This window comes from Nematostella vectensis, chromosome 13 (genome assembly GCF_932526225.1).
Source record: "Nematostella vectensis chromosome 13, jaNemVect1.1, whole genome shotgun sequence".
Taxonomy (NCBI): domain Eukaryota; kingdom Metazoa; phylum Cnidaria; class Anthozoa; order Actiniaria; family Edwardsiidae; genus Nematostella; species Nematostella vectensis.
The window spans coordinates 8,987,600-9,007,855 of NC_064046.1; the positions used below are offsets into that span (position 1 = coordinate 8,987,600).

Here is a 20,256-nt window from a genome sequence, read left to right on the forward strand (position 1 = left end):
CATTGCACGCCTGGCGAACACACATAGATGTCATTGCACGCCTGGCGAACACAGAGATGTCGTTGCACGCCTGGCGAACACACAGATATGTCACATGTTGCTTTGCAACATTTCACTTATATGTACAGTAACTTGAGATAAAGCCCCCTTTAAACCAGCACTGCTGAACAGGTCACCTCTGTTAAAATACTGCGAATAAATAAATATATTCAATACCTTGGCTACGTCCGGCTCTTCGTTCATGTGCAGTAGGACGCTCATGAGGTTGGTATGGACTTGCTCCATGTACGGTGCACGGGACGGGCCGTCACCAAAACGAGACAGCGCGCCGAACAGGGTGAACGCGGCGGCGCGAACCGAGTCTTTCTCCTGTAAGAAAATATTGAGCCAGTGAGATAACATTGAAAATTGGGTAACGCAATAAACATAGCGAGTCTTTCTCCTGTGAGACAAAAATAAGCCAGTGAGATAACATTGAAAATTGCGTGACGCAATAAACATAGCGAGTCTTTCTCCTGTGAGACAATATTTAGCCAGTGAAAAAACATTGAAAATTGGGTGACGCAATAAACATAGCGAATCTTTCTTCTGTGAGACAAATATTAAGCCAGTGAGCTTATAGCTCAATAGAATGAGTTTCTTCTGCGAGAGTACAACAGGGTGAGAGGTATAAGTTGACGGAGACGGCGGGGAGAACGAGATTAAAAAGTGCTATGATGCTTAACGCTCAATTCTTTTGGACCTTGCGCAAATAAATAGAACGGCGACGGTAGAAAACAATAGAGAACTCAAAGAGCCAGACGTGAAATGGACACTGAAATGGACTCTGATCTATTTCAACCGTTTTCCTCCAAACCACAAATACTCCAAGTTTATGGTCTAGGGAGGGCATGAACGTGTCCGTTATGGTAGAAATACGTTTCTGACTTATCTTTACATTGGAACTATAAAAAACGAGTTAGAAACTAGTTTAGAATAGGGGACTTGCGCTAAGAGATCACGTGACTGTTTGCGTGGCAAACTAGCGCGCACTCAGGCGGCAAAAAAACAGCAACAAAAAGCAACTTATTCAGCGCTTACGAATAAAACCAGAAATTGTTTTTTTTATCATAAAGGTTTAGTTTCATTTAAATATTTTATTTTTTCGTCGTTCTCTGGTGTGACGGGCGCAGTCATTTCTGATTTTTTTGTTTGATTATTTTGTTTTGAATTTGCCAGCCAGAAAGGTCACGTGATCTCTTAGCGCATGTTCCCTGGAGGGTTGAACATTAAGGCAGTTCTTTCGGTCAAGTTCTGCTTGCCGTCGCCTTCTTCGTTGCATAAACCCCCTAATAGCAAAGAAAGCTAGACGGGTGGACGGAGAGAAATTAAACAGACAACCGACATCACCTTCTCGAAGCACGGCCTGACTCGCAGACAAATGTTGATGAGAATTTGCCGGACATTGTTCTCGTCCAGCCTGGCCAGGATTCTGGACAGGCCGGACATGGCCTCAAGGGTGATCTCATCTTCAGGATCGTCCTTGTCATCCATACCTGCCATCATGGCCGACAGGATCGTGGTCGAGTACTTCTCTATCTGTGTAATGTCAACATATGGTATCTGGTATAATGTACAGGAGGGAGAAGGGGGGGAGGGGGGGTAAGAAGTACTATACAGTGCGCAAATATTGCACAAGTATTATTATATCGATATGGTATATTGGGAGAAGTCCTCTATCTGAATCTTATAAAGACATTTGTTATACATATAACAGTATATGCATGGGCCAGTGCTGAAAAACGCAAGACTAGTTCCAGTACCGCGCGGTCAAACCAGCCTTGAAATGGCGGCTTCCTGCCCTCGAACGCACAGCTAAGGCCATAATTTTCTTTACGACTCCCTCATTGTCAAACAAATCTGACAAATTTTGTCCAATGTGGTTTTAATGCTACAACAACGACTGAAGTCAGCCTTTCGTACCTCTACTCGAACGATTCAACACTGACAGTGCTGAATAACGTATGCGCATGCGCGTGCTCAGGCAAAAACAAGCACAATCGTAGTGTTGAATCTTCGAGTAAAGGTACGAAAGGCTGACTTCAGTTGCTATTTTGACTAACTGTACAGCATTAAAACCATACTGTACAAAAGATGACAGATTTGTTTGATAATGAGGGAGTCATAAAAAAAATTATAGCCTCAGGTTTGGTCTAGTTTTCTTAGCATTCACCAAAACGTGACAGTTCGCCGGTAAAACGCCGCCATTTCAAAACAAAAAGGCTGGTTTAACAGCGCGTTACTGGAACTAGTCTTGCGTTTTTCAGCACTGGTTTTAACACTATGCTTCTATTCTCTTTCGCTACGCTCAGGCGACTAGAAAAGACTTCTAGTTTAAATATATACAACAACAATAAGCGTTGAGGGGTATCGCACGTGGGTCGACATCGTTTATTTCTAATACATGATCTTCTAACACATACAGTGTGTATACTGACGGGCAGAAACACAATCATCAGAAAAAAGGGAAAAGAAAATTTGACCCGGTTACAAGGAGTGTGGGAAGAACCATTAGGCTGGAATATTTAAGCGTTTGAGCATCCCCAAGGGGATTGTTGAATAAAGTCAACAAGAAATTCTAATATTCAGCACTGTCTATGCATTGTATAAAGAAGGGTACTCAGAGTAAGTGCATTTGTAATACTTCTGATCTTACTACAAACAGCCAACAAAACAACAATCTCGCGTGGACTTTTATTTGAAAGATTGTAATACACGCGAGGAATCCACGAGCTTTCCAATCACGCTTAATTAGCATACTTACCTGAGCGTCCGAGGCGCTGGAAATATTCCCCAGTCCGCGGATGCAGTACTTGCGGACTACACGCGAGGAGTCCACGAGCCTTCCCATAAGGCTGTTCATGAGGACCTCGACGAGATCTTGGCTGCATTGCTGGTCTATGAGCTGTAGAGCGAATCAAAACAGAGTTTAGATTTGGTTTAATTAGCTGCAGAACCAATAAAACAAGTTTAGATTTGGTTTAATTAGCTGCAGAACCAATAAAAAAAGGTTAGATTTGGTTTATGAGTAGAAGAACGAATCATAACAGATATAAGATTTGGTTTATGGGCAGTAGAACCAATCAAAGCAGAGTTTAGATTTGGTTTATGGGCAGTAGAACCAATCAAAGCAGAGTTTAGATTTGGTTAATGAGCAGTAGAACCAATCAAAACAGAGTAAAGATATGGTTTATGAGTTGTACAACCAATCAAAACAGAGTTTAGATATGGCCTATGAGCTGTAGAACGAATCAAAACAGAGTTTAGATTTGATTAATGAGCAGTAGAACCAATCAAAACAGAGTTTAGATATGGATTATGAGCTGTAGAACCAATCAAAACAGAGTTTAGATATGGATTATGAGCTGTAGAACCAATCAAAACAGATAAGACTACGGATAGTGCAGCAACCCACCTCCGAAAAGAAAGCCGACACCACGATTCGCTGAGAGTCGTACACGCTGCATAGCAACGCTTGGAAACAATTGACCACCTTAGCAACGTGTTGTGGGGCAGCAAGGCAAAGCCCACTGAAAGTGATAAGAAAACATAATGGCTAGATTACCCTTGCCTGAATGCGGGCACTTGTATCCTTGTGTTCACCAGTGAGAAGTCCTAAATAATTCACGTTTAGATATTTTTTGCGACTAACCTTTCCCACTGTATGGCTGTAATTGTACAAGAACATATTATAAAGAACTCAACTAATGTTTTGGCATTCACGTGCGAAAAAAAATCACTCAAAACAATGTAACATGAGTAGGGTTGCCTGTTCCCATTATATTAAAGATTATAAAAATCTAAGTTTGTGTTCCCCTGTATTTACCGAGCTAGGAGCGTGATGCCTTCTGGGAACGTTTCCTCCTTCCTAAAGTGTTTCCAGAGATCCTCTTTTGCGATGAAATCAGATAGCTTGGTGTACTGGCATCGGTCCAATAGGCTCATGATACAGTCTAGTGCACAACTGAAGGGAACCATACGCTTGTCAATTAACCGATAGATAACCGACTGACTGATTGACCGAACAAACAAACAAATGAACAAACAAACAAACAAACGAACGAACGAACGAACGAACGAACGAACAAACAAACCTTAAAGGATCAATGTGTGGCCCTGATCTTGTATAGACTGACCTTAAAAGATCAGTGTGGCCCTGATCTTGTATAGACTGACCTTAGAGGATCAATGTGTGGCCCTGATCTTGTATAGACTGACCTTAGAGGATCAATGTGTGGCCCTGATCTTGTATAGACTGACCTTAGAGGATCAATGTGTGGCCCTGATCTTGTATAGACTGACCTTAGAGGATCAATGTGTGGCCCTGATCTTGTATAGACTGACCTTAGAGGATCAATGTGTGGCCCTGATCTTGTATAGACTGACCTTAGAGGATCAATGTGTGGCCCTGATCTTGTATAGACTGACCTTAGAGGATCAATGTGTGGCCCTGATCTTGTATAGACTGACCTTAGAGGATCAATGTGTGGCCCTGATCTTGTATAGACTGACCTTAGAGGATCAATGAGTGGCCCTGATTTTGTGCAGACTGACCTTAGAGGATCAATGTGTGGCCCTGATCTTGTAAAGACTGACCCTAGAGGATCAATGTGTGGCCCTGATCTTGTATAGACTGACCTTAGAGGATCAATGTGTGGCCCTGATTTTGTGCAGACTGACCTTAGAGGATCAATGTGTGGCCCTGATCTTGTATAGACTGACCTTAGAGGATCAATGTGTGGCCCTGATCTTGTATAGACTGACCTTAGAGGATCAATGTGTGGCCCTGATCTTGTAAAGACTGACCCTAGAGGATCAATTTGTGGCCCTGATCTTGTATAGACTGACCTTAGAGGATCAACGTGTGGCCCTGATCTTGTATGGACCGACCTTAGAGGATCAATGTGTGGCCCTGATCTTGTATAGACTGACCTTAGAGGATCAATGTGTGGCCCTGATCTTGAATAGACTGCCCTTAGAGGATCAATGTGTGGCCCTGATCTTGTATAGACTGACTTTAGAGGATCAATGTGTGGCCCTGATCTTGTATAGACTGACCTTAGAGGATCAATGTGTGGCCCTGAGCCTTTCTTGGCGTCCTTAGGCGGCTCTGGAGGAAGTAGGCCAACACATGTTCCGAGACGGGAGAGCACCGCGGAAAAAAGGCGTGGCACATTCTCAAGGATGACGTCTGTGGCATCTTCTGCTCGGAACATCTCTGTAAGCCCACATGTGATCTGGGAACGAAAATAATCAGATCGAAACTCATAACTTTACATTATAGTCTTAATATTGTTATTATTACTTCATTCAAAATACACATAAAATTCACAAATATCTGAGAAGAGAATGAGAACATTTTATTGAAACTCTTTGGTCTACTTGTACGGATAAATTGTTGTAACTTACTGCACATGGCTGGAGTGTAGCGATACGAACAATCTCTTTCTTTTTTTTCGGGTTCGGTTTCTCGTTATAAGGCAAAGACCGGACCAGGAGGTCCAAGAGATAATCATAAATACTAAGGGCTAGACTGGGGTCACCGGCCAATGTCTTCCAGATATCCATGATATGTCTGCAATTGATAAAACAAACCTTGTTTAGTCCGTGAAAAAGCACACGGGGAACGCGAAGAAACGCTGGGGATACTGGGCCATGGTATTATTAATCAGCGCTACACAAAAACAACATTCATCCGGTAATCTTTTTAGATACAAGTCAGTGGTATGATATGTAGGAATCAGGCGCCTAAAACTGATATGAATGGATTATTGTTTCTCCAACGGGTAGGGTAAATCAATGTCGAGAAAACAACCAACAGGAAAGGTATTGGTATTGTTATAACACTGGAAATAATAGGGTCGCAGGCATAATACTCACTGGTCGTAAGGCAGAGGGAACTCTAACAGAGCCGTCAGTAATGGTACAAGGTGGTGTGAGGCAATAGTTCTAGCAATGCGCAGTGTCCCTGTGCGTGTCTGTTGATGGTTGATGAGGCAGAGCTTCTCGTGGAGACCTTTTATGATTTCGTGCACCTGCAGAGGTGGAGACACAAGATACAGCTACGGTAAATAACTTTATGCATACCGAGGCGTCATTCTTAGGATGATTTAGACAGCACGATTAAGTTGTATACGACACCTTTACAACTCGAGTCGTAGAGTGTAAATCAGCCTACGACTCCGCTACGATGCTCGACTACAAAAGTCGTAGTGTGTTATTCAGGGGCAAGACATGGCAGGTCGCAAACGACTAAATCGTGGTGTCTAAATCAGCCTTTATACAAGGCCGTCACCACGTTGTAAACGTGATGGAGACAGTGACATGGCAGTAAAAAACTTAAAGGCTTCTACCACAGATCACGTAATAAATGGTATCTAGTGCGCATGCTCACCTCTTTACGCATCTCTTGCCCTCTTATTTTGATGACGCTATTGAAGACTACGCATGCGCCGCTGGAGCTGTAGGAGTGCGAGTCCGTCAAACCTTCCATCAGAGTGAAGATGAATCCTGGCAGGAGGTGACAAGGGATTTTCTTTGCGATGACCTGGGTACATCGAATAGTACATAAGACATACAACGGAACACATTTTGTGATATCAAACCTCCGTAAAACATGGAATAGAAACTATGTTGCGATGACCTGGATAAATCGAGCATACCGTAAGAGACAGAACGTAAACTATTTTGCTATGACCTGGATATATCGAACAGTACGTATAGACACAAAATGGAAACTATTTTGTGATAACCTGGATATATCGAACAGTACGCAAGACACACAATGAAATCAATTTTGCGATGACCTGGATATATAGAAGAGTACGTAAGACACACAATGGAATCTATTTTGCGATGACCTGGATATATCGAAGAGTACGTAAAACACACAATGGAATCTATTTTGCGATGACCTGGATATATCGAACAGTACATAAGACATAGAACGGAAACTATTTTGCGATGACCTGGATATATCGAACAGTGTATACCTTAGATAAGTCGCTAGCCACACTGAACATGATGGTAGCGTCCTCTTCTTGCGCGCGCTGTTGTAATGTTGCAAGGGCGTCAATGAGGTCATCTCTGCTGTCTGGTGAGTACCCTGGAACAAAATATAATACACAGTAAAACAACACTTTGCCTGCATACAATCTCTTTAGTGTGTTCTCCACAAATAAGTGGGTATTGGGATTCCTGTGGCGCGATATCGAGAGAGAGCTGGGTTCGTAAGTAAAGAAGGCCGGATTGAACAAGTACGAAATACGGACTTTATTAACAACAGCATCATTCCCCTTTCCCCTTATACTGGCGCCAAGGGAATTTAGTGGTTAAACTTCCCCGCAACCGAGGGATGAGTAGTCCGCTTCCTTTGACTGTGCTTGAACTCACCTTGGTAGCGTGCGGACATTCGTAGCAAAGTTTGAATCGAGTCGATGGCGTTTTGCCTCACAGTTATCAAAGGGTCTGTACAACGTGGCACGATTCTGGCCAGTATGGGACCTATGGCGGTAAAATTTGCCTCTTTCTGATGGTAAAATAAAAACATCATTTTAGAAATAATACCTCAGAACTCTACCATTGTTTCATCCTTTCCGGACTTGACTTTATTTTGGTTATTAGTTTTATTATCAAACGTTTTGGTGAGTAAGGTGGCAATGTAGGAAGGGGGGGGCAGTGGGTGTGGTCGTGTAAGGGTCTTCCTACCCCATCAGCAGACACTAGCATGTTGTCCTTGAACTCATTGAGTAGTGTGAGAGCGCAGTCCATCGCACGATCTCGCTCAGGATCCAGAATCGAGATCAACCAGGGGTTCTCTATATGCTGAGGATCAAACAAAAGACTATGAACTTTAGACAGGAGATCAAGAATCGAGATCAACCAACGGTTCTCTATATGCCAAGGATCAATCACAGACTATAAAATTTATAAAAGAATTGAGATCAACTAGGGGTTCTCTATATGCTGAGGTGCAACAGAAGACTATGGACTTTAGACAAAAGATCACAAATCGAGATCAACCAAAGGGTTCTCTTTTTGCTAAGGGTCAAGCAGAAGACTATGAACTTTAGAAAAGATCAAGAAACGAGACCAACCAAAGGTTATCTATATATTGAGGACCAAACAGAAGACTGTTAACTTTAGACTGAAGATCGTGACATAAAACCTGGGATTGTTGTTGTTGATGATTTATCGAGAAACAAATAGAACATTTTAGACTCAATTTTAGACTAGCGACTAGAGTACTGGTGAGAAGGATTATGGACTTTCAGCCAAATCCTTACAACACGCATTCGATCTATTCCCCGATGAAATTTGGACCCTGCCCACAATGCAACGCGACACGAGATTCGCGAACTGTGTATCGATTAGCATCTTCGTCTGGTATCTCTTAGTAATGGAACATTTAAAACCAAAAGAAGATAAATTGAAGAATGTTGTCTGAGAAGGCTATCAACAGATATCAACTAAATCTCAATATGCCAAGGATCAACCACTGGTTTCAAGGCAGTAAACTAGTTATTCTTATTTACCTTGAAAATATTCTGTAACGTTGGTAAAACAGGATCTCGAAGAACAAGTTCTTTTAGCAGTTTGTCCACACTTTCAAGAGCTAAACGAAGAAGTTCACTCGGCTCCATTTCCTGTACAAATAGAAGCGCTCAAAAAAAGAGTCATGGGGTTTTCAATATAGCTATTGTACAAGTTGATATTGCCACAATAAAAATAGGCATGCAGGCCTACATGTAGCTACTGCAACTTTTTCTTACAATAGTTTTAATTTTTACACTGTAAACGGTTGGCAGACTTCCATAAATTTGAATATTATCACTGCAATTTCGCCTAATAGTATATAATAGATAGTGCTAACTTTAGTATTTGTTTTACAAAAATAAAAAAAAACAGATTGTGAAACTTCTGCATGTGTTCTTTTTCATGGGGGGGGGGGACACCATACAAAACCTTAGGGGGGAAATATTAGGGGCACAGCCACGCCTCTCCTGGTCATTTCCTTATAGTTTTCGAACATATTGGGGCAGGGGGTGGGGGCACATGCCACCCCCCAGTGCCCCATACCCTGCTACGGCCCTGCTAATAGTTACTGACCGGCGATGCCTCGTGGCCCTTCCCGGGGGAGGTCGGTTGATTAAGCTGCACTGCAAACACACTATCAAAACTTGTCTTGACAACGTCGAACACCTCCGCGTCTGTCAGTCGAGGATTAAGCTTTCTGTAAGGTGGTCAAGGAATGAAAGAGCAAGATATGTGTAAATGTCGATCTAACCATATAGCCAAACCATTATCCAAGCATGGACTGTTTTCGTTTGTGCTGTTGACTTCTTTAGTTATTTGAATATTCAGGGAGCATTATTTTTCGATAAGAAGAGACCATATGAAAAAATGATCTAAGACAATCGGTATAATGTGCCAACGTTGGAGTCGAGCATTTAACGATTAAGTACATTTGTAACTGTGATATCGCTAGTACATTTGTAACTATGCGATATCGCTAGCTGTGAGTTCACCGCCCCTGATAAATGGTATCGGATTTTTTAGGCTTAAGTGCCTACAAAATCCACTTTTAAAAGGCAAGCACCCCCACACCCACTGCCTCTCCCCGTCTATCGCCCCTGATAAAGATCTAATGGTATCGAGTCTTAAGTGCACCATTAAATAAAGCATGGCTCACAGACTTAAACGTAGAGTAAAAATGGAAGCTTGTTAAGCAAGGTAAATCTAAAACAAAAGGATACACAAGACTCGCGCATGCGTCCAAGGCGAGAGCACGTGTCTCAGTGGTGATGGATGTGGATGGCTCCGCTCTTATATACGCCTGGAAGATAGAACAGAGGTGACTGCTCTATGGAGGTTTTAATTTATTAAGTTTGAGCAAAGAATTTGAAAGTGTCCGTTATGAAGAGGGTGGGATGGCGCATGTACGCCTAGAAGACATCTAAATCTAAACACGGAAAAACTCTGTGCAACCTCTATATAACGGACAGTCTGCGACTAAGACAAGTGTCTGTTATATAGAGGTGGCCGCCTTAATGAGGTTTCATTTCATAAAATTTGAATGGAGAATTTGAAAGCCCTTCAATTAAGAGAGGCCGGTTAACAAAGAGATGGCGTTTTTCATTTGACTAATGCCATCACTTCCACAAGAGATAACAACATGACGTAAATAGCCAGGATGAGTCTTAGAAAAACCACAGGTAACCCACCAGCATATGGTTAATGAGCTCCGATCTCTTAGTCAATACAAAGTCAGGTTGCTGAAGTCGGCTTGGTTCCAGGGCCTTGGCGATCAGCTCGGTCATCCGTATAATATTTTGTTTGACATTTACATCCTGGGAAGGGACAAAATGACGGTCTGTGATGAACGGAAGTAAAACAGGAATAATAGGAATAAATTTAACGTACTCATATTGAATGTAAAAGTCTTAATAAGTCGTCCTTATTAACAAGGTTACATTATATGTAGACAGTTCAGTTGGTCCCAATGGTGTCCTTATTTATAAGGTTCCATTATATGCAGACAGGTTTGGTGTACCTAGAGGTGTCCTTATTTATAAGGTTTCATTATATGTAGACAGTTTAGTTGTACCTAGCGGTGTCCTTATTAATAAGGTTCCATTATATGTAGACAGTTTAGTTGGTCCCAATAGTGTCCTTATTAATAAGGTTCCATTATATGTAGACAGTTTAGTTGGTCCCAATAGTGTCCTTATTTATAAGGTACCATTATATGCAGACAGGTTTGGTGTACCTAGAGGTGTCCTTATTTATAAGGTTTCATTATATGTAGACAGTTTAGTTGTACCTAGCGGTGTCCTTATTAATAAGGTTCCATTATATGTAGACAGTTTAGTTGGTCCCAATAGTGTCCTTATTTATATGGTTCCATTATATGCAGACAGGTTTATTGTACATAGCGGTGTCCTCATTTATAAGGTTTCATTATATGTAGACAGTTTAGTTGTACCTAGCGGTGTCCTTATTAATAAGGTTCCATTATATGTAGACAGTTTAGTTGGTCCCAACGGTTTCCCTATTAACAGGGTTCCACTGTAAATCGTTTATCTTTGTTAAAAGTTTGTTCATAATGACTGTTGCGGACATCGTTGGCTAAAGCGTAATACAACTCCATACATAATATTTTTTATCTTATATGGTGAAACAGTGGTAAATGCAATTGTAAAATAAGCGCAATTAAGAGAAAATCTTTGTATTGCGTGCAACTCTCAGCAACATATCGTACAAAAAAGCCACCGCCACATTTATTTTTTCTGGCCAATTTTTTTTTCTAGGGTCAAATTTATTTTCTACATATAGACTCGGTAAAAAGTAATTCACTCACCTTGACATTTGAAAAATGTTTGCTTATAATCCTGAAAACACTGGCCTCAAGACGTGATGTGATAAGGCTGTATAAATACAACAATGTTACTGAACATAAGACTTAGACACATAAGACCATTATGTTCTGGGGGTTTATGGAGTCAACAGCCTTCTCAAAAACCGCCGGCTGCCAGCTCAACAAGCCGCCTTCTCTTGAGGTTTGACCATCTCCATCCAGACAGAAATAATATATTATTTTTGTTTTGTTACCGACAAGGATAAACCTTCAGCACACAAACCTCCCCCAAACTCATAATGACCTGCTCCTCAAAAACTATTTGAGAAAGGCTTAGCCAATAGAGAACTTGATGGTCGAAAGCACACGTTTTTAGATTACAAACAACAATCGGAAGTAGTTTTTTTTGTGTCGAACGCTAACGCATTTATCGCATTGCTACAGTAGCATGTTTCATATGTAAGACTGCTTGACTGAAACAGATATTAGGTTGAAAACAAAAACTTTACAAAGAAGGAAAACCTTAACATTTCTTGTCGCGTCCATCGTTAAGAAATGTGTTTGCTTAAATTCCCGTGTTGGCTTAAAGGCCAAACCAATCAACCCCCATTGTTTGAACAATCAGAGGAAGAGGAGGGGGGGGGAGGGGGCGTCTTGTAAAGTATTCTAACGTTATGCTGATCATACCTTGGCGGTCCGTAAAGCACTGCGTATCCGTAACATAGCATCACTGTGCTTTTTACTCTTTCTGTGCTAACGTCTGTCTTATCCTGTATGTCACAAAACTCTCATAAATCAGGCGTCGATGTCCTTTGAACAAAGATTGGAGAAATGGCAACACTCACCTTCATAAACCCAAGTATTCCAGAAGACTTCTTAACCATGTCTGTTTTGGTAATTTGTTCAAGTTTTATGAGCGCTATGTCGAGATTGGTCCCGGCACAAAACCCAAGACCAATTGCACAGCCCTAGCAATAGTAAAAACATTAGCGGTAACACCAATACGATTGTCATTAAAATTATTATCCCCCTTGCTGGGCTCATCATTATCATCATCAACATGATCATCATTAACATCATCATCATTAGCATCACCAATACAAACATCATCATCATCACCAATACAAACATCATCATCGTCATCATCATCTTGATAATATCTAAACGTTTGATATAGGAAATATCATTATCTGAACTAATGACATATTTTTATTAGTGCAGTCAAAAGGCAGTCACAAGGTTTTATCGCTCAGTACTCACCTCTCGTTCAATCTGACAACTGTGCTTCACAGAGTTAAACATCTCATTCAGTTGGATCTGTAGAAAGTCTTTCTGGGTAACCTTCCTCAGCACTATGCCAATACACTTGAAAAGGAAATTCTGAAACAAACAAGACCAGGGATGAAACAGAGCATATGCGCCCCCTCCAACCATCCCATAGACTGTCTGTTGTCATTGAGCTTCAAGTGCTAAATTTGGCATGCCATATGGCAAGTGGCAGGCCGCTTTTTCGAGCCCTGATCATTGAGGGATCTGAACGTATTACCCAACTGTCCCCACAATCCCCGATCTATTTCCAAGAAAAGGCTTTATGTCCGAGGTGAGATAGAGGTAGAGTTTCTATAACGCCAGAAGAGGACATGGGATCGGATCTGATGAAAAACTTGGCTGTCAACTGTTAGACAGAAAAATAATATCTATAACGTCAGAAGAGGACATGGGATCGGATCTGATGAAAAACTTGGCTGTCAACTGTTAGACAGAAAAATAAGAAAAAAGGAAATGACGATAAATTAAGTAAAGAAAGGTAAAGTTGTATGGAGGGGGGCACACCTTATCGTTTGGGAGCTCAGCGTAGAGAGGCAGCTGATGGCTGAGTTCCTTGCCCAGTGCACAGACCCAGTCTTCAGAATCGGCTTCATCAAGACTCTTGGACAGAAGCTAAACACACAAAATAAAAAATACCACGACATTGCGTAAGAGAAAACCTAACTATACACTATAATAGGCAGACTCTAACGCTCAGTGCCGAACCCAGTACGAGGCGAAACGTGGCACTTGCCTTAGTCATGATTCAAAATAATCTAGTGACATCACTGTGCAGAAATCTCTGTTATTGGCTTGGTCATAATAATACAGCCACATTTATTTTGCCCCAGTGTCATGTTTAATAGCCAAATGTGTCATGAACTGAGCAAATGCTATTTGAAAGAATTTTGTACACTCTAAACACATTAGAAATGATAAACAAAATGTCAAAATAAACTAGTGGACTTTATAAGTGCACCACAATCTTAAAATATTAAAAGATATATATTGAAGAATGCCAATCACGCCAACATTTAATGCTCCCACAAAGCGTAATTTTCCATCGGCTCATTCAAGCGAGGAACCAAGATATTTTCAATCAAATATCGTCGAAAACATACCAGACCATTATAAGACTGTTATTTTGAAGTTTCCTTGCAAATAAACCATTGTATTTTCAATGATAAACAATAACAAAGGAGTGGTTTACTCTTTAATAAACCTTTAATAAACTCTTTAAAAATGGTCCGCATTTGTGAGGTTTGTGGAAAGGGCTTACCTTCAATACCAGATCTTCCCACGCCTTTTGATTCCACTTCTCTGGATCTTCTGAATGTTCTAAAGATGTACGTGAATCGCCAGTCAAGAGGAAATGTATTGCAGATGCAGGGCGTAATTCCATACAGGGCGTGGTTTGATGCGGATTTAATGATTGGGTTTAATGATGAATTGAAAAGGACAGTGTTTCTACCAGGCTTGCGTTGAGTGAGTGACATGGTTTATAAGGGCTTAAGAATTACCTTATATCTCTATCAATTTTTGCAAGATTTGCAAGGAGCTTAAGCACGTGCGGGCCACGCCCTCTCCCTAACGTGATCACGTGTACATACCCTCTAGGTACTGAAGAAGTTTGGGAATCACACTATCCCATATCTCTACTAGGCTGGGGTTCAGAATAGGCGACAAGATTTGCAAGAGCTTGAGCACGTGCGAGCCACGCCCTATTCCTTCCAATGGATGCCCTGACATCACCTGAACAGCGAAGAAACGAAAATAATGCTCTGTTTACATAAATGTTTTTAGGTTAGCTATTAATGAAACTCAGTCTTATTGTTGATCTGTCAAATCTATCTTTGTGGCCGACTTGCAGTCTACAGGACTAAAAAACATCAAAGCTCAAATTGTAAGGTTGTACAAGCTCGGATTAGCTAAACCAAAATAGGACTCGATATGTTTTGTGCAGATTATTAGTTCTCAAAATGTTACTGGCCGAGGTTGCCATAAAACCTGAAAAAGGACTAGTTTAAGCTAAGATGATGTTTCTTATTATTTAACAACACTCATAATATCAAAGAACAACTTACAATTAGTCTGGATATTATGGCTTCTGGCTTGGGGATATTAGCTACAAAACAAGAAACAGTTTGGTGTTACTTGAGTTTCATATTAAATCAGAAATAAGGGAAGGCCATTGGTTATCTAACAGGCTTATAACGAGCCCTCCCCCCGCTTTGGCTATAAATAGAACAGCCGACTCCCGTAAAAAAAGTAACCAATCTAGTTAAAAATATTCCAAGGAGAGAGAAGCAACAATATTCTCCTCTTAGATATCCAACGTTCGATTCCTGAGGCTTATCTATATCATCATTCTTCAGCTTTAGTCAAAATGACCCGCACAATGTCCTTCAATACCCAACATTCCATTACAGTTGACAGACGCTGCTAAAAGATCCCCCGTGTACTTAAAGGGGCGTATCAGCGAATGACAGTTTCTTGCACCTCATAGGAAGCCAACCGAAGTCCCATGAGATTAGAATAAAATTGTTCGAGATCATGACCTAAAACTGTATTATGTCAAACAATGTATAGCAGGCGTTTTTCTGGTGCTTTTCGCTAAGTACCGAGTCATAGCCACCATCTTGTATTGTACTTCCTGTGCAGGAGTTGGTGCGGAGGGGGGGGGGGGGGGGGCGGCAACGACTCTGTACATAGCAAAAAACACCAGGTTAACGCCTGTAAGCAGGCTGAGTGTGTCATCTACTCGTTGCTCACTTTGAGTCTCAAAGTTGATGGCGAGACCTCCATCCTCTTCTTCCTTTCTCTTGGCGGCAAGATGAGAGAGACTCTTACAGACAGCGGTCATGGCATGGGTGAAGGGCTCCGGAACAACACACTCCAGGAGGTAAGGCCACAGAACCTGCAAACAAACCAACAGAATAACATAACAATGCGAAGGGAAATATCCCTGTGTAACACATACAGACTATGTTTTTACGTGGAAAGGTTTTGGCCTGATGACGAGACATTATCGATGTCATGATTTTGTTGCATAAAACATGACGTGTACTTCAGGATAGATTGCTTCTCCTAACTGCGTTGCTGCCTAAACTACAACGTCATATTGCGTTACTCCGTGACCTTGGAGACTAAAAGGTGTTTTACATATGTTTGTGAGCTGAGTCTCAGGGTATTTTGGGCGCATTTGGTTGGTGAGAGGTTCCTATTTTTGTGCATGTGCATCACACAAATAGATGCGCGACAGGTACATTGCTGGTTGTGTGACAGTACATAGAGTTTTGTGTGACACTACATAGAGGATTGAGTGACAGTACAAAGAGGATCGTGTGACATGGCTGGTTACGTGACAGTACATGGGGGATTGCGTGACAGTACATACCGGTTCCATAACAGGTACTGTGGTGGTTAACAATTGCAGGATGTTCTCGCACATCGCACGCAAGGCAAGTGGGCTCACACTGTCAATATCAGTAGGACGTCTTTGCTTCTACAGAATGAAACAGGCACTTAAGGGAAGGCTACTTACATTACTCAGAAATCAAACATAGCCCTTTGCTATTTCTGTGTTTATTTTGGCTTGAATTTACCACTCAAAAGACACATGATTTCTTAGTAGAAGTCGATTTGTCACAAACAGAACTCCATATAACTAACACCAATCAAGTTGCAAAATCCAAGCAAAATAAGCTGTGTATTTCACATTTTGGTGGCTGCAAACTTTTATGAAATTATATTTTGAATATAACATGGCCAGAAAACCTACTATTTTTAAAAATATGCAGTGACAAATATATATATTAATATATAAACTTGAAACCCTTCTTTCACAGCAATTCTATTTCAAATCACTGATTATTGCAAAAGAAATCTGAAAGTTTAATAAATTAAATAAAAGTGATTAATATCTTTTGTTCCATTTTTTTATGTAATAATTTGAATACCTCGTCATCTTGAAGGGCGCATTGTTTCACTATAAACTCCACCAGCTTGTGTCCACCCTCAAGCTCGAGATACCTGTGGTGTGCCATGGCCGTTATGGCCTGGGCAAAAGCACGCCTCACCTGCATAATAAAATAAATTACATATTCACCTATTTTAAAATGTTGTGAATGCAAAATACAAATGGAAATGGTGAATGACAGTTCCAAGACAAAAAGGCAAATGGCTTTTCTACGACAAAAGGTGCATGAGGCCGCATTGTCACCAGTTTACCTCTGGTCGATTACGTAACAATCTCCGATGATTTTTAACAAAAAAGGTGAAAAATATTTCAAAATTGTGAAAGAAGTGTGTCTACTGGAAGTTTCTTTGAGGATGTGATTGATAATTTAGAGCAGATGGCCTGTTTAATAGAAGGATTCTAATAGATTCTGCTGTCTCTTAACGGTTGAGGTTTCCGTCTGCCCTCCGGAAGTAAACTGGTGACAATGTGGTTCTAAGAATAGTATAATATTAGTGTAATAGTTGACAATTAAAGAAAGGATGGGCCCCACAAATCATTTCTGGATGTACAAGCTACCAACCTTGAGGTTGCTTTCGTTCAGTAGGATCTGAACCCCAGCAACAATTAACTCCTCTTTGTTCTCCAAAAACGACCCTGAAAGAGCAAACGATTCTGGATCATGCATTTCTGCATTTCAAGGAAAAAAATCTATTGTGTTTAACAATGGGATGCAATTGTCAGGTGGAACACTTTTTCTATTATATAGTCTAGCAAACCTAGCATATTTTTTTTCTTCTGTTTTTTTTTTTCTGTTCTTCTGTGGAATTTATCATTCCACCACCTCAAAGACAAAATGAGACTATTCATCCAAGTGTATGAAGACTCACCGCTGCTGTTGACAAGGTGTTTTAAGATGGCTAGTGACCCAATACGCGTCCTCTCAGTATTGGGTTCAAGTTTAGCAAGGAGAAATGCAACCACACGGTCTGAAAACACCCGAGCTGCAAAAAGGACAATGAAATAATAAAGACAACAGGAAATGGGTGACTGGGGTAAACTGAGTAAACTGTAGCAGGGCTAGTATTAAGGAAACATTGCAGTTACAAATTAACGATTTTGTTTCTTCTATTGCATCAGGGGTGGAAACGTAATGTCTTATTATTAAAAATAACAATATAAAGCATCAAACCTACTTTCAGACCCTTTCATCGACACCCCACCCTTTACAAAATTTTGGATCTACTCCTGAGGGGAATATTATATCTTCTCTTCTATATGTAAATACTCACCTAATACAGAAAAGCATCGTAGCAGTTCATTGTGATTCTTGACTGATGATGGGTTGATGAAGTCTGGTTGAACACACGCCTGAAAATTGACAAAATTTTCAGTACTTTTCATACAAGTGTGCCACTATCTGAGGTATTCTAAATACAAAGTGGAGAATGTACACCTAATGAATATGAGAAGAATATGAGACAAATGAATATGAGAAGAATGTGAGACAAATGAATAGGAGAAGAATGTGAGACAAATGAATATGAGATGAATATGGGACAAATGAATATGAGACAAATGAACATGAGATGGATATGTGAATAATGGACAAATTAATTTGTCATGGGTAATTCCACTGTTTTCAACAACAGCTCACCATATTGTGCAAGCCTCCTAGGAGCGGGTCAAGATGTGGAGAGAGAAGAGCCCCACCATTGCAACAGGCTGCATCAAGTACTGAACACAGACCCTGCAAAGCACATTATACTTAGTAGAGGTCTTAGTGAACAAAGCTAGTTACCTGGTTATGGGAATGCTCAGAGACAGAGTGATCTTTGTGGGTGCTAGAGAAAGTCTCTTTTTAAGCCAAAGAAAGAAAGTTCTGGATCCATAAGCATGGGTCATGGAAGGGTTTAAAGGGGCATGTCCAAAACGATTGAGAAACAGGGTTTTCATTTTGAGAAATAACCATCCATGTTCTGCAAACTCTCCATTAGCACAGAAATGATCCCAGTACCCAAAATGATCCCCAGGGCAGGGTTCCTAGAAAGCAGGTTAACGCTAACCCAGATTTAAATAAGGTTGTTATCCAATCAAATATCTTAATAACCATATTTATCCATGGATAAGCGCTAACCTGCTTTCTAGGAACCAGGCCCCAAAATGAACCCCTGTACAGCACTCAATTAGACAGGGTTGACTACTGACCTTTTGCAGTTTCTTCTGGATATCTATACAATGAGATAGTGTTCTGTTTTTGAAAGAATTCTGTTGAATACCTGAGTGATGAGATAGTGATCTGTGTGCTTTTTGTAGAGATTAGTGATCCCTGGCAGTAACTTTGGTAACTGCTCCTCAAGCTTGTCCTGTGACAGGATGTGAGTCATGTGACCAACTGCGTCAACCACAGCCAGGCGGATCTATCAAGGAAAAATATCAAATAAATATTAAAAAAAAAACCTGACATTATCAGGTCATGGGGCTTTATGTATTTTCTCTTTATTTAGACAGGAAAGGCAACTGCAACAAACAGAATCATAGACTAATAAAACATTACAGCAATAGAATAAGCTTGTTTCACTATAATTGAAAGCAGAAAACACTGACAACAGATTCCAGCCCCCCCCCCCCCTGAGTTTTATACAGCCCGTCAAAGTTAAACACCCATTTTCCTAATCAGCAGTATCCTAGCTTTCCAGCAGTACTTTGCAGTCCCATCTCTAATCCCTCGTCGCCGTGCTGATGCAAGCGCAAGTTGATGGTTGCTTGTATTTTTCATAAAAAATACAGCTATGAACATATTGGGAGAGTGTCCTAGGACATCATGAAGTCTATTGGGACATTGACTCCTGGCTTTTTTTAGCTGAATTTACCAAAAAAAAAGACAGAAAACAGAGTCCTGCCCCCCCCCCTGTTTTGAGTTTTATACAGCCCATCAAAGTGGAACACCACTTTCTTGTTTGGCTTTGCCTGGATAAGAAAATAATTTTCCACTGAACCACCACAGCTCTCCTAAATGCTGTCTTTTCTGAAACCAAATTGATTCCAAAATTGTTTACACTGCTATTCTGATTCTGTAAGACCTGGAATTGATTTGTTTGGCTTTGGGATGAAGAGACTCATAAAAACCGTCTGACTTTGGGGAGAGGAGTGTTGACTGGCCCTCCCCTCGTGAATTTATCCCTGGATCTTCTAGAATGGTTTGCAATACATAATGGCATCCAAGTGGTTTCACAAGCTTTCAAGGAGTGGACATTGTGTTTTGAGGTCTCAGAAATGAACCTGGAGGATCAGAATAAAGGTATCTATTTGTGTCTTGAGCTTGGTGTGTTTGCTGATCTCTCTCCCTTGTGTGGTATTTTGTGCATTTTGTTGAGAGGGGTAATTTTTCTTTCTTTCCTTGTTCGGTTTGATTGTCAAAGAACCTGAGCTATTATTTGGCTAAAGAATAGTCGCTATCACCTTGGTTGGATGTATATCTTCAAGAACATTTAATATCCCTTTGACTGATGCCTGAGTATCTTTATCTTGTAGTGTTTATTTTGCATTTATGAATTTTTTTGGATTTGGGTACTTCTCAAGGCCAGTACAGGCC

At 40.7% G+C, this 20,256-nt stretch overlaps 1 protein-coding gene across 2 annotated transcripts in view; it reads right to left on the reverse strand.

Annotated features, from left to right (window-relative positions):
* The window catches only part of LOC5518528 (maestro heat-like repeat-containing protein family member 1), a 36,875-nt gene that overhangs the window by 8,652 nt on the left and 7,967 nt on the right, over window positions 1-20,256 (reverse strand). For both annotated transcript variants that reach the window (XM_048720823.1, XM_032363236.2), the window contains exons 7-38: window positions 18,941-19,081; window positions 18,319-18,411; window positions 17,954-18,032; window positions 17,552-17,665; window positions 17,245-17,318; window positions 16,663-16,782; window positions 16,101-16,208; window positions 15,476-15,620; window positions 14,788-14,828; window positions 14,314-14,455; window positions 13,983-14,041; window positions 13,229-13,336; window positions 12,656-12,775; window positions 12,241-12,363; window positions 12,083-12,165; window positions 11,399-11,465; window positions 10,263-10,388; window positions 9,795-9,874; window positions 9,148-9,271; window positions 8,574-8,684; window positions 7,747-7,863; window positions 7,432-7,567; window positions 7,032-7,144; window positions 6,434-6,586; window positions 5,920-6,074; window positions 5,449-5,614; window positions 5,098-5,276; window positions 3,866-4,003; window positions 3,455-3,569; window positions 2,804-2,944; window positions 1,390-1,578; window positions 217-369 (exon numbers count right to left, since the gene is read on the reverse strand). In XM_048720823.1, the coding sequence (XP_048576780.1) occupies window positions 217-369; window positions 1,390-1,578; window positions 2,804-2,944; window positions 3,455-3,569; window positions 3,866-4,003; window positions 5,098-5,276; window positions 5,449-5,614; window positions 5,920-6,074; window positions 6,434-6,586; window positions 7,032-7,144; window positions 7,432-7,567; window positions 7,747-7,863; window positions 8,574-8,684; window positions 9,148-9,271; window positions 9,795-9,874; window positions 10,263-10,388; window positions 11,399-11,465; window positions 12,083-12,165; window positions 12,241-12,363; window positions 12,656-12,775; window positions 13,229-13,336; window positions 13,983-14,041; window positions 14,314-14,455; window positions 14,788-14,828; window positions 15,476-15,620; window positions 16,101-16,208; window positions 16,663-16,782; window positions 17,245-17,318; window positions 17,552-17,665; window positions 17,954-18,032; window positions 18,319-18,411; window positions 18,941-19,081 (3,813 nt within the window). The remainder of the gene's footprint in view (window positions 1-216; window positions 370-1,389; window positions 1,579-2,803; window positions 2,945-3,454; window positions 3,570-3,865; window positions 4,004-5,097; window positions 5,277-5,448; window positions 5,615-5,919; window positions 6,075-6,433; window positions 6,587-7,031; window positions 7,145-7,431; window positions 7,568-7,746; window positions 7,864-8,573; window positions 8,685-9,147; window positions 9,272-9,794; window positions 9,875-10,262; window positions 10,389-11,398; window positions 11,466-12,082; window positions 12,166-12,240; window positions 12,364-12,655; window positions 12,776-13,228; window positions 13,337-13,982; window positions 14,042-14,313; window positions 14,456-14,787; window positions 14,829-15,475; window positions 15,621-16,100; window positions 16,209-16,662; window positions 16,783-17,244; window positions 17,319-17,551; window positions 17,666-17,953; window positions 18,033-18,318; window positions 18,412-18,940; window positions 19,082-20,256) is intronic.